Raw genomic sequence first — 15,074 nt, 5'->3', positions numbered from 1 at the left:
TGGTGACTGTACACTGGTTCCATGGTAAAATCTTTCTAATTTAAATAACTTAGTTGAAGTAAATTGTGTTGGATTTCTGTCAGAGCATTTATGCTGAAAATAAAGAATGAGACTCTGATGAATACTTGCAATTAAACATATGCTAAATTAACTGAATTTTATGTGGCTATTTAAATAACAGATCACTAAATACTAAGACAGTTAACACATTTAATTATTGAGTTAATGTAGCAGGAAGTTTCAGAAAATTATGGATAATAATTGCTTTAAAGGTCACTCTTTCTGATGCAGCAATCAAGAATGTGAGTTCTGCCCAAGTAAAGGAGCATCGAGAAGGTGTTTTAGACCTGCTTGAAGTTTACCTGAAAAGTAAGTGTAATGTATGTTTTTGATTGGATCTTGGGAATTGTTTCAGACTTTAAGAAATGCCACAGAAATATTTGCTGCATGAAATACTGCCTTATTAAATTGGTTATATGGAATAAAAATCATAGATTTCTGCAGTGAATCCAAGTGTGTTAGAACTCAAAATTATCAGTAACACAGGATGGTTAGGATTCAAGAATTAGTGAGTGTACTCTAAATCAGACCAAAGGAGTCCACCAAAATCTTGGTTGAACATGACAAAAATGATAGCCAAGTTAATTTGCTATAAAAAATGTGTGATGATTTTCATTCGTAATTCAAATATCTTATTTGTGTCCAGCATCAAAGAGAAATCATACAAAGTGTGTTTCTTTGATTCTTACCATCTAGATTCAGATTTTATACATGTAATATCTGGTAATTTAGTGAACCCAGGGGCTATAATTGTATTGTCCTCCCATTACCTGATCTGTCACAAGCCTGTTTATGATTACATAATCCTCCACAAGTGACAATATTAAAGTCCATTAGACTATAGCTTGATCTTTTAAATCACGAACATACTTAATAATGCTCCAGGAGCTGCTGTGAGGAAGATCAGAGGGAACCTGGGAACAGCTAAAAGTGAGGCCAGAGTCCATTAGAATAGCCAGGAAGGAGGCCAGAAATTGAGGTCAAAACTCCTGTGAACACCCTGAGAGTGAGGCCAGAGAGCCAGGAGAAGCAAAGGTCAAGGCCGTGGACTGAGAACAGCCAGAAGGGAAACAAGAGATCCTTGGAGCAGGAATGTTGGCAACATTGTGAAATAGGTCATTTGATAAGATGCATCAAAGTAAAAAGCCTATGTTGTGATATCTGCATTTTCAGAGCTTAAATAGAGCATTATTGATAAATTATTTAGAATTCTAACTCATGAATTAACTCTGTTGTTACTTAAGCTGGTTTGTGGTTTCCAGAACACCTTTTTCAAAACAGTAAGATTGTTTTGACAGATACTTGCTGCTTGCAGGTACTGCAAACTGATATCCCTCCACAACAGTGGTTATAAAATGTTAATCAAATGGTTTTAGTCGATGCCCTTGAGCTAGTTGGCATCCATACAGATGGCAGGGAGATCACTTAAGAGACAAAGGCAGATTCAGTATTGCACATTGTACATATTTCAACAGTGTAATAGGACTAAATCCTTCCTTTAATTCTAAAGCAGCATATAGCTGGATGGAATAAAATTTTAGATTTCTAAAGTGATGAATATCTATTTTTGGGTTATTATTCCTATTCATTACACGACATCCTTTCTCCCACCCAACCCCATTTCAAAACTTGGCAATTATAATAGCATTAATTGCCCGTGGCCTGAATAAGCCATGAACACCAATCAATAATTATGGTTTGAATTTGATGTAATTGACTGCAGGTTGTACATTCAGAACTCTTTTTATTCCAATTATTCTCTTTTCTTATCTAGTCGTCACTGGTACTTACTGGTAGTTCATTGTACTTAAAAGCAATGTTACTAAATAACATTGTTGACAGCATCTTCTGTCACTTTGCTGATGATTGGATGATAATTAGCTGAACTGTGTTTGTCCTCCTACCTGGACAATTTTCCATTTTATGGGTAGATGTAACTATACCTGATTCATTTGGTTGGAGGCACAGTTAGTTCTGGAGTACAAGGTGTTCCACAGCTATGAATGTCCCATATGTTTGCTGTATCCAATGTGCTTAGTCATTTCTTGATATTACAGGCGAATCATGTTGACTTAAGACGCTAATGGGGGGGGGGTGTCAAACTGAAGGGGAAATAGTTGGTGTAACATTTTACAGCGCAAGCGATCACATTCAGGGTTCAATTCCTGCCACTGTATCTGAGGCGTCTGGATCTTCTCCCCACGACCATGTGGGTTTCCTCCGGTTACTCCAGTATCCTCTCATAGTCCACATTAGGGTTATTAAACTGTGAGCATGTTCTGTTTGTACCAGAAACATAGCAATGCTTACAGGCTGCCCCAGCACAATCCCTGTTGACACAAAATGGCACATTTCACAGTATGAAACAGTATGTTTTCACCATACATGTGACAAATAAAGCTAATCTTTAAAAATCTAACAATCTGAGTTATCCATTTAATTGTCCACCACTATTCATGTCGGGATGTAGCAGAATTGCAGATTTCAATCTGCTCGGTTGGCAGAATACAGTATATGACATTGTGTTGTCCAGACATTAAATTCCACCACTTCAATTGGCCTAATATATGCGTAGAATTATCAAGAAAAGTTATTAGCTATCAGAATGGGGTTACTTGCTCTGGAGTGAAGGGTATGTTTCTAAAATCTTACCTCTGTGCAAAAAGAAAAATGTAAATATTCCCTCATGTCAAAACCTAAACCAATAAACCTTCCTCACTCCTTTCCCACAGGAAAATACTGAATGGCTTAGATGGAACAGCAGGATTGTATCTTCAATGGGAATATCAAGCTTTAAAGATATCTACAAAAACTTAATCTCCTTCGGACCCTGGCATTCTGAATTGATTTTAGTGTTTTAATACCTCACTAATACTAAAATATTGGTGCTGCTTGGTATCATAAATTACTTAAAAAGCTTGTAACCCAAATAATTAACATTTTTTTGTTCGAGCATCAATCGATCTTGTCTGCTTTGACAGATGTTTGTAAAGTGTACTCCGAACAAAGAGCAATTCGAGTCAAACGTGTGGTGGATAAGAAAAGACTGTGAGTACCATAAATGCAACATTTCACCTTTGCTGTATATTGATAACCACTTCAGCCCAGCTTCATAAGGGCACTGTTCTTGCATTTATTGTTTGTTTTGGTTATCATTTGTCACTGATGTTTTCTCTGGCATAGAAGAGGAGGGGTTTTCTAAAAGAAGTATAAAAAAAATTATGAAGGGAATAGATAAACTTTCTCCCTTAGCAGAAATGTTTGTAACCAGAAGACATAGCTTTAAGGTGAGGGATAGATGATTTAGAGACACAATATAGCCAGAATCAGAATCAGGTTTATTATCACCAGCATGTGCTGTGTAATTTGTTAACTTAGCAGCGGCAGTTCAATGCAATACATAATCTAGCAGAGGGGAAAAAATAATAATAAATAAACAAGTAAATCAATTACGTATATTGAATAGATTTTTTTTAAATCGTGCAAAAACAGAAATACTGTAAATTTTAAAAAAGTGAGGTAGTGTCCAAAGATTCATTGTTCATTTAGAAATTGGATGGCAGAGGGGAAGAAGCTGTTCCTGAATCGTTGAGTATGTGCCTTCAGGTTTCTGTACCTCCTACCTGATGGTGCAATTCTATTCACTGTTAACAGTATGGTGCCATGAAGGGGATATTTTTGAGGTATCTCAGTATTTGTGCTAAATGTTGATTTATGGATATAAAGCCCATTTCTCCAGTGCTTCAGTATTTGACTAGAATCTCAGCCTGTAGACATATGCTAGCATAAATACCCTCAGCCTATTTGAAGTTAAGAACTGAGGTTGGGATGACCTTGGTTATATAGCGTAGATTATTTAGGACTAATTTACTATTAGTCCTGTAAATTATTTCCACTCCAGCAGGAGGGTTATTGGATATGAGGTGCAGCATTACAGTGAGAAAGATTGAAAGTGTCAAGGTAATGATGCAATCTGCACAGTTGTAGTTTCCATGGTTAGACTGATGACTTGCATGCCATTGTGAAGCAAATATAATTTATTCAGAGAACTGAAGGTGCTCCATAGTCCTGGGTGACAGAGTCAAAGACTTTAAATGAGTTTGTCCTTCCTTACAATAGCTGCATTTATTATTAAGATACACAGTGCAACTCTGATAAAAACAGGCCACTTCTGAGTGAAAGTAGGCATGAGTGATGGCATTCAACAATATTTTCTGTGCATCACTACACCTGATTGAGGGTAGGGTTGTTTAAAAATCAAGACTTCAAAAGTGGCAAAAAATTCATGGTCTGTCAGCAGCAGTAATCCCTGACCTTCCATATATACTACTGGTTCTCTGTTAAGTGTAGGTATCTAAAGGCACTAGAGAAACATCACCAATTGTGAAAGATTTAGAGGTTTTGTTGTGCCAGTAAAACTCACCCAGTGTTACTGCCCTAATTTCACTTCATAAACTCTGTTGCCATATTATTTGGATACTGACCACTAGTATCCCATCACAGACAATACTTATGCATCCAGATTCAAATTTTCATACATTCGTTGCAGAGAAAAAGGTCATTTGATTCATCAAGTCTATGCTGGTTCTCAGAGCCTTCTCATTTATCTCATTCTCCAGTTTATTCCTTTACAGTCTTTCTCAAACTTCCTGATTAAACTGGCTCTGATTCTTCAACCACCCACCTACACAAGGGACAATTTACAATAGCCGCTTAGCTTCTCAGCTTTGGGTTGTAAGAGGAAACCAGAACACCTGGGTGGTGGAGAAACAGGTGATGTGAGCAGGTAATACATGCAGTCACATCGGGAGTATGCAAACTCCACCTAATTGGTACCCAATGTCAGGATCAAATCTGGATCACGAGAACTTTGGAGGCAGCAGCACTACCTGCTCCATCATATTGCAGTCTTTTGAGCTCTGTCATCAGTAGATATTACCAGGTGGCTAAAGGAAAAGATTCAAGGATGTTCCAGAGCTTCCTTGAAAAACCACAACATCTCCACTGACATCTGGGAATCCTTCACAAATGCTGAGTGGAATGCAGGGGTTGCTTCGAAATTATATCAGAGTTGTATGCAGATGGCACACCCGTTGGTTACTGTCATCAGCGAAGGACTGCAAATCATCAGTTACACATAATCTGAGTTAAACAGTTATGTAGCTATTAATTCACTCAACTGATGACCCAAAAGCCTAAATTAATTATCCAGAGACTTAGGACCAATTCAGCGTACAATTCTACGGTAGCTACAGAATTTAAATTCCTGTTAATTAAATGGAATGTGGAACAACAAAGTAATAAAGACCTCAAAAGCAATAGACCTGATTGAACACACTTGGTCCACTAAAACCCTTAAAGGAAGAGTTCTGCCAACTTTACCCGGTTGGTCCATTAATTGAATACAGTCTGTCGGATGCTCCTGTTCTCTGAAACAGCCTAGGAAGCCATTATTATCACCTTCTCAAGGGGAAAAAGAGATGGTCAATAAATGGCTCCATGCTGAAAACTGAATAAATCGATAGATAAATGAATAGACTTCTTCAAATTGATCTCTATCAAAGCAATGATGTATTATGTCTGGAGGAAATGTTGGGAATTGTTCTACAATCAAATGTAGCCTGGGAAAGAAGATGGGAGAGTAGGGCTCCTGGTCCTCTGATGGTGCTCTGGAGACTCAAGGAGAGAGGGTCTCTTTAAACATATGACTAAAAAGCAGTGACCAGCATGGAGAAGGATTGATTTTTTTCACGACAATGGGAAAACCTAGTAAATGCACTATAAAATGTCACACATTGTAAGACCCTCAGTTATTTCTCAATATACCAATGTCCCAATGTTATGCTACTCCAGTTAATCTTCCAGTGCATAATATAGCTGCACATTTGCTGCAAACTTTACCTCAGATCTTGCAGCTTTACACATTGCCAAATAATTAACCACATCAGCCACATGCCCGAACAGACTGGCATTGACTTCCTTCACTCAAGCTGATACAAACTGTACCCCAAGGTGCTATTTTATTAGCAAGTCCACCAGAAAAACAGTGTTTTAAGAGCCTGACTTCAACTATACAAGGACGTAACCAAAAAGTACTTACAGAATTCTATGTGTAGCAGAATCAGAAGACATGCTTGGTAAAACAAGTGCAAACTACCAACCCAATTAAAACTCCCAAGTATATGTTTCTTAGAAATGGGTTCATTTTCTATATGACTTAGTTTTTACGCTTCCTATGTATTTTTCTCTATTACATTAATGTGCATGTTTTTTAAATATTATTACAGGTAAAATTAAGCATCTTAGATTTAACTTTATCATAATCTTAAACCATCCACATTTATCTAACTTTATCTTAAATGTTGTAACTCTTCTAACTGTACCCAGTGTGCATCCTAAATTTAGACTGCTGCAGCTTGTTACATTAACAAATGAAATTTCATTCACCAATTACCCTCTAGAACCATTTTATTTGTTTGAATACTTCAAATATATCCTCTTAATGGAGTGGGTTGAAAAATTAGCACAGACTTAATTTAGAATACTTTGTTGTAATTTTGTATAAATTTGCCATTGAGATAAATTGGGCAGTATGTTTTGATCAGAGATTATTCTGCAATTGCATTTATAGCAGCTCAATACTTTTGGGCCTAGGGCCGATTTCATTGCATATATAACTATTGCAATTGTATCCCTAAGTGTTCATTTCTGATTGGATCCATATTGCAAATATTGCTTGTGTCACTGTTTTTTGAATGAATAATTAGTGGTATTAATGCTTTCTAAGTTTTTGTAATTATTGTAAAATTGTTCTCTTGTTTTTATTCTGGTTATATTGCCACCTGGATGGTTTAAAAGAAAAAGAATGTGTTAATCATTCTTGTTTTCATTCTTCCATGTTTTTTAATCTTAATGAGTTCAGCACATATAAGAGATATTACCAGCAGTATTTCTTAAGATGTTTTGGTAATTATAAATATAAAATTTTAAAGTCATAATAGAGTTGAAGTCTGTTTCCATTTAAATATTAATTCCATTTAAACAACATTTATACAGAAAGCAGTAACATTATATTCAAACGAGCAAGGAGAAATGGAATGGTGCTTATTTGGGAGTATAAATATGAGAGTATACAGCAAAGATCAACTTGCTATACACTGTTATATTAATGCTCCCTTTGTTCAGGGATTTTCTGCTACTGAATTCAGAACTGCACAAGACCAAAGCATTGTAGGCTGTTGAATAGGTCAAGACAGAACACACGAAGGAAACCTGAGGTTGTTCCAAGTCCAAGTTCTCATTGCAGTGTTTGTCCTGGGGTGTGGTGAAGGTCAATAGTGGCAGAGGGTAGCTATCAGGTATTAGTAGGTTGAAAGCAAGCCATGAGGTCAGTGTAGGATTGAGGGTTGTGTGAGGAGACTCGGGGAGGAAAGGGCTAGGCTAAAATTTTTGGGCAAGAAGTACACACTGGGCATATCAGTGGTCAGGAGTTGGAGAGTAGCTGGGGGCTGTGTTTACAATTTGGGGGAGTGGAGTGTCAGGGAAGAACTGTGCAATGAGTAAATATATTACTTAGAAAGGTGCCTACCTGAATCAGGCATCCAAAGCTGGGATCTGGTCATGCAAATCACCAATGTAACAGAGAAGTGGACTTTGATATGAAGGTCTACACTGATAGGAGTGGTATAGCCCCTCATTCAAAATGCTGATGTGGGATCCAGGCATGGGCTGTTCTGGCTCCTCTGCTTTAATCCATCAGCTACACAGAAGTCCTGGAAAGAAAATGGTGGATTTCACAGAACTCACAGTTTCCTTTGTGTATCTTTTTATTCTGGGGAAAAGTTAACAATCTATTTCCTACATGATCTTGGGAGGAACTGAAAATTGTCAATAAGCTATGGAAACAGAGTGGTATTGAAAATTAAGTAATGTGATAAATACAATGGAGTAACATAGAAGAGGAAGAGAAGAATAAAAATAATGAAACAATAATTCTCCATGATTTAAAATTTGAGCCGCAAATGGCTCAGTGGCTTAGTTCGTTGCTGAGTGGCATCAATCACTAATCATGAAATGTTTTATTTATAACATTATGATTAGAAGGGATAGAAGCCCCTGAGATTTAGAAATATTAAGGGTGATATGATTAAATTAAATGGAATATTGCAGAAATTTTATTTTTATTTTATCTTTGATTGCGAGAGACATTTTTAATTCTAAGTGAACTTGTGAATGAAGTAATATAGGGATGAGAAAATCCAGTTTGCTGTTATATGGTGTTCTAACAGAATTACTTTTTCATAGGTCAAGACTTGAGCCTGAACAGCATAGCAAAAAGATGTCAATTTCATCTTCAGAGAGGATTCCTCCAACTGGGTCTGAAAGTTTGGAGGAGTTAGTTTTAAAAGAAGAAAGCAATGGTTTGTAACAGTTAATAACTGCATGTGTTTGCCTTTTCAGAATGGCAGCCAGTGACTAGTGGGGTACCGCAAGGCTCAGTGCTAGGACCCCATTTGTTTACAATATATATTAATGATTTAGACGAGGGAATTAAATGCAGCATCTCCAAATTTGCGGATGACACGAAGCTGGGCGGCGGTGTTAGCTGTGAGGAGGATGCTAAGAGGATGCAGGGTGACTTGGATAGGTTAGGTGAGTGGGCATATTCATGGCAGATGCAATTTAATGTGGATAAATGTGAGGTTATCCACTTTGGTTGCAAGAACATGAAAACAGATTATTATCTGAACGGTGGCCGATTAGGAAAAGGGGAGATGCAACGCGACCTGGGTGTCATTGTACACCAGTCATTGAAGGTGGTCATGCAGGAACAGCAGGCAGTGAAAAAGGCAAATGGTATGTTGGCATTCATAGCAAAAGGATTTGAGTACAGGAGCAGGGAGGTTCTACTGCAGTTGTACAAGGCCTTGGTGAGACCGCACCTAGAATATTGTGTCCAGTTTTGGTCCCCTAATCTGAGGAAAGACATTCTTGCCGTAGAGGGAGTACAGAGAAGGTTCACCAGATTGATTCCTGGGATGGCAGGACTTTCATATGAAGGAAGACTGGATCGTCTAGGCTTATACTCACTGGAATTTAGAAGATTGAGGGGGGATCTTATTGAAACGTATAAAATTCTAAAGGGATTGGACAGGCTAGATGCAGGAACATTGTTTCCAATGTTGGGGAAGTCCAGAACGAGGGGTCACAGTTTAAGGATAAAGGGGAAGCCTTTTAGGACCGAGATGAGGAAAAACTTCTTCACACAGAGAATGGTGAATCTGTGGAATTCTCTGCCACAGGAAACAGTTGAGGCCGGTTCATTGGCTATATTTAAGAGGAAGTTAGATATGGCCCTTGTGGCTAAAGGGATCAGGGGGTATGGAGAGAAAGCAGGTACAGGGTTCGGAGTTGGATGATCAGCCGTGATCATACTGAATGGCGGTGCAGGCTCAAAGGGCCGAATGGTCTACTCCTGCACCTATTTTCTATGTTTCTATGTAATAATACCTTATAGGCATGATGTATTTTGAAAGCTTAAGAAATCAAAAGCATGGTGTGAGTTTACAAGACAGACTCTAGTTAATTGTAATGGAATCATGACATAAGGACATAAGAAATAGGGGCAGGAGTAGGGCATCTGGCCCATCAAGCCCGCTCGACCATTCAGGAAGATCATGGCTGATCTGGCCATGGATTCATCTCCACCTACCTGCCTTTTCCCCATAACCCTTAGTTCCCCTTCTCTATCCAACCTTGTCTTAAATATATTTATAAATATATATAAATAAATGTAGTCTCCACTGCTTCATTGGACAGAGAATTCCATAGACTCACCACTCTCTTGGAAAAGTAGTTCCTCCTCATCTCTGTCCTAAATCTACTCCCTGGAATCTTGAGGCTATGCTCCATAGTTCTAGTCTCACCTACCAGTGGAAACAACTTTCCTGCCTCTATTTTATCTATACCTTTCATAATTTTATATGTTTCTGTAAGATCTCCTCTCATTCTTCTGAATTCCAGTGAGCACAGTCCAGGCGACTCAATCTCCCCTCATAGTCTAACCCCATCATCTCTGGAATCAACCTGCTGAACCTCCTCTGCAATGCCTCCAAAGCCAGTATGTCCTCCTTCATTTAAGGAGAATGGAACTGCACACAGTACTCCAGGTGCAGCCTCACCAGTATCCTGTACGGTTGCAGCATAACCTCCCTGCTCTTAAATTTAATCCCTCTAGCAATGAAGGCCAACATTCCATTTGCCTTCTTGATAGTCTGCTCCATCTGCAAACCAACCTTTTGTGATGCATGCATAAGCATTCCCAAGTTCTTCTGCACAGCAGCATGCTACAAATTTTTTTACCATTTAAGTGATAATCTGCTCTTTAATTTTTCCTTGGATGACCTTGCATTTACAACATTGTACTCCATCTGCCAGACCCTTGCCCACTCACTTAACCTGTCTATATCTCTCTGAAGATTCTCTGTATCTTCGGCATAATTTGCTTTTCTACTCAATTTAGTGTCATCCGCAATCTTAGATACACTACACTCGGCACCCTTTTCTAGATAATTGATGTATATCATGGATAGTTGTGGGCCCAGCACCGACCCGTGGCACACTGCTCACCATTGATTGCTAACCGGAGTAACACCCATGTATCCCAACTCTCTGCTTTCTGTTAGTTAACCAATCCTCTCTCCATGCTAATACATCACCCCCAACTCCATACATCCTTATCTTATGGATAAGTCTTTGATGTGGCACCTTATCGAATGTCTTCTAGAAATTCAAGTAAATAACATCCATCTGTTCCCCTCTGTGCTCATTATATCCTCAAAGAACTCCAGTAAGTTTGTCAAACAGGACCTGCCTTTGCTGAATCCATGCTGCGTCCACCTGATGGATCCATTTCTTTCCAGATGCCTCGCTGTTTCTTCTTTAATGATAGCTTCAAGCATTTTCCCAACTACAGATGTTAAACTAACTGGCCTATAGTTACCTGCCTTTTGCCTACATCCTTTTTTGAACAGTGGCGAGACATTTGCCATCTTTCAATCTGCCGGGACCTATCCAGAGTCCAGAGAATTTTAGTAAATTATCAACCAAAGTATTGACTATAACCTCTGCCATTTCTTTCAGTATACTGGTATGCTTTCCATCAGGACCAGGGGAGTTATCTATCTTCAGGACCACAAGTTTGGTCAGCACTACCTCTCTAGTGATAGCTATTGTATCGAGGTCAACACCTCATATCGCATCCACGACATCTCTCTTTGGCATGTTAGATGTGTCCTCCACCGTGAAGACCGACACCAAATAGTCATTCAAAGCCTTGGCTACTTCCTCATTACCCAATATCAATTCCCCCTTCTCGTCCACCAAGGGATCTACATTCACTATAGCCACCCTTTCCCGCTTTATATAATTATAAAAACTTTTACTATCCATTTTTATATTTTATGCTAGGTATTTTCATAATCTAGCTTCCCTTTCATTATTGCTTGCTTACTGGTACTTTGTTGCTTTTTAAAGTTTTCCCAATCTTCCAGTTTCCCCCTACTCTTGGCAACTTTGTATGCACGAACTTTTAGGTTGATACCTTATTTTATTTCTTTAGTTATCCAAATCTGGCTCTCCCCACCCTTACTGTTGTTGCTTTTAACTGGAATATACTTCTGTTGAGCACCGTGAAAAATCTTTTTGAAAGCCTTCCACTGTTCCTCAACTGTCCCGCCATATATACAGCCTGTGTTTCATTCTACACCAACCAAATCCTCCTCATCCCATTGTAGTCTCCATTGTTTAGGCATAATACACTGGTTTTAGATTGAACTATTGCATCCTCCATTTGTATGAGAAATACAATCATACTGTGATCACTCTTTCCAAGAGGAACCCTAAGTACAAGATCACTAATTTTACCTTGTCTCACTGCACAGGACCAGATCTAAGATAGCATGTTCCCTTGTAGGTTCAGTAACATGCTATTCAAGAAAGCCATCACGGATGCATTCTATGAAGTCCACCTCAAGACTGCCTCGACCAACTTGATTCACCCAATCTATGTGCGAGTTGAAGTCCCCCATACTAACTGCTGTTCCAGTTATTTTGGAATATCAGTTATCCAGTGAAATAAACTGATATTTCTCTGTTTATTGCCAATGCCACAGTAGTGTTATTATTCAGTGGCGGATAGACAACTCCCACCAATGATTTTTTTCCCTTTACTATTCCTAATCTGTACTCAAATGGATTCAACGTTCAGCTCATTAAATCTTATATCGTCTCTCACTATCGCCCTGATTTCATCTTTTATTAAAAGCATTGCCCCACTTCCCTTACCTTCCAGCCTATCCTTCCATATTACCTGATATCCTTGGATATTTAATTCCCAATCCTCTCCACGTTGCAACCACATCTCTGTAATGACCACTAAATCATACCGCTTTGTACTGATTTGAGCCAGAAGTTCACTGACCTTGTTTCGAATATTATGGCATTCAGATAAAAAGCCCTTACACTCATTGTGCTTTTAAAATCTTGTAGTCTTTTACTCTTTTGCACTTCACTTTTCTTCACACCACTCTTACTTTTCTCTTTTTTATCTTTTGTTTTTTCTTTATCTTTCTTCACACTTTTCTGTTTTACGTTATCCGTATGTCTCCAATCTGTTGAACCCATCCTCCTGCTATTTAGTTTAAAGCCCTGTCCACAGCCTGAGTTATATGATTGGCTAGGATCCAGGTCCCATCATGGTTCAGGTGGAGCTCATCCCATTGGAACAGCTCCCTCCTTTCCCAATACTAGTGCCAATTTCGCATGAATTCAAACCCACTTCTTCCACACCAATCCTTCAGCCACGCAGTTAACTCTCTAATCTTCTTGACTTGACCCTATGCCAATTTACACGTGGCTCAGGTAGTAATACAAAGATTACTACCTTTTTGGTTCTGCTTTTTAATTTAGCCCCTAGCTGCTCAAATTCCCTCAGCAGAACCTCTTTCCTCATTCTACCTATGTCATTGGTACCCACATGGACCACGGCAACTGGATCTTCCCCACCCACTGCAAATTCTTCTTCAGGTCAGATAAGATGTCCTGAACCCAGGCACCAGGCAGGCAACACAGTCTTCAGAACACTATCCTCACGACAGAGAACTCTATTTATTCCTCTGACTATACTATCCCCAGTTACCACTACATTTCTCTTCTTTCCCCCCTGAATGGCTCCCTGAATTGCAGTGCCACAGTTAAGTTGCTCATCCTTCCTACAGCCCCCACTCTTCATCCACACAGGGAGCAAAAATCTCAGACCTGTTGGACAAGCTTAAGGGCTAAGGTTCCTCCAGCACTGTCTCCTGGATGACACTACCCACCACACTCACAATCAAACCCTCTTGTCCCTGACCACAGACCGAATTTAAGGCAGCTAATCTAATGGGTGTGACTACCTCTTGAAGTAGAGCGTCCAGGTAACCCTCCCCCTCCCTGATTTGCCGCAGTGTTTGAAGCTCAGATTCCAGGTCATCAACTTTGATCCTGAGATCCTCGAGCAGCGAACACTTGCTGCAGGTGTGGTCACCAGGAACCACAATTAGGTCCACCAGCTCCCACATCATGCAGCTACAACACATCACCTGATCCTGCATTATCCCTACTTTATTTAATTAGCTGTAATTTAGTGACTTTTTATTCAACCAATACAAAAGCTTACCTGCTACTCACTTGAGCCTCCTCACAAAAGTTCCCACTCCTACACTGGTCCACTCACACAATGGCCGCTCCACTTTGACTCTGCTTTACTTTTAGTTGCTCCTGTTAATGAATCGCAGATCGATTGGTCCGCCACTAATGCACCAGTCCCCATGAAACGCTCCTTTTTTAAACTTTTCTCCCTGGCCTGTGCAAAGCTCTCTCTCTCTTCAAATCGATTGGCCCACCGCTAATGAATTACATTGACAATACAGTATATGTGATGTTCTAAATGCAAAGGTTCATTTCAATAAGTAGACATATTAAAAAAATGTTCATGTTGCAAATAGCCACTATTAAAAAAAATAAAAGATGGCACTATGTAAAATGTAGAATCTATTTTATATTGATTAAAAACAACTGTAAAATACTCAAACTGCATAGTAATTTAAATTTTGGCAATAGGTATGTACCTTTTAACAGGGAAAGACATGCAGAAAGAAAATGTTTTACAAGTGAGGAAAATTTTGCTTAGTTCAATAAATATCAGCATTTTGAAGGCAGCAGGGTAATTACCAGTAATTTTGGAAATGTGCAAACTGATTTTAATATCTAATCTAGATGAAGCAAATAAAATAAACCAAACAGTGCCATTAAATTACAGAGGAAAAGATGTTTTAAATTCATGGAATTTCTTTGTCATCAACTGATAATTAATCATTTTGGCTTAGTTTTCCTTTCTCTACTGGAATAACATTACCTGATGATCATTAACACAGACAGAGTAGCATAATATTCTTCTAACTGCTCCATTAAGTCACTTGGTTCCATCTTGTAACAGAGATCTCCTGGGTTTTACAAATCCCTCACCCACCTTCCCAGAACTGAAAGCTAACTTGTTTTCTCCCTTTACCTATTCTGATGAGGAAACTTTGACCTGCAATTATGGGGATGTGTGTATAGACATTAAGAAAGACAATGTGCTGGAGCTGTTGAAAGGTATTAAGTTAGATAAGTCACCAGTGAAGGTGGTAAAGGCGGATACAATAGGGTCTTTTAAGAGACTCTTAGATAGGTACATGGAGCTTAGAAAAATAGAGGGCTATGCACGAGGAAAATTCTAGGCAGCTTCTAGAGTATGTTATATGGTCGGCACAACATTGTGGGGTGAAAGGCCTGTAATGTGCTGTAGATTTTCTATTTTCATTGTTCTAGTTTTAAATATCAACTGTTTCTCTTTACACAAATGCTGCCCAACCTGTTAAGATTCCCAGCATCCTGGGTAAACTGAATATCACACACCAGATTATCCAACTAAA

General features: G+C 38.8%; 1 protein-coding gene across 1 annotated transcript in view; it reads left to right on the top strand.

Annotated features, from left to right (window-relative positions):
- Positions 1–15,074, top strand: part of stx18 (syntaxin 18) — a 181,615-nt gene that overhangs the window by 143,391 nt on the left and 23,150 nt on the right. Inside the window, exons 4-6 of the mRNA XM_073042630.1 lie at positions 292–369; positions 3,042–3,108; positions 8,365–8,480. Of these exons, the coding sequence (XP_072898731.1) occupies positions 292–369; positions 3,042–3,108; positions 8,365–8,480 (261 nt within the window). The remainder of the gene's footprint in view (positions 1–291; positions 370–3,041; positions 3,109–8,364; positions 8,481–15,074) is intronic.

This window comes from Hemitrygon akajei, chromosome 4, assembly GCF_048418815.1.
Source record: "Hemitrygon akajei chromosome 4, sHemAka1.3, whole genome shotgun sequence".
NCBI lineage: Eukaryota > Metazoa > Chordata > Chondrichthyes > Myliobatiformes > Dasyatidae > Hemitrygon > Hemitrygon akajei.
Note: the sequence above shows the minus strand (reverse complement) of the source record. Positions and strands in the feature narration are given on the sequence as shown.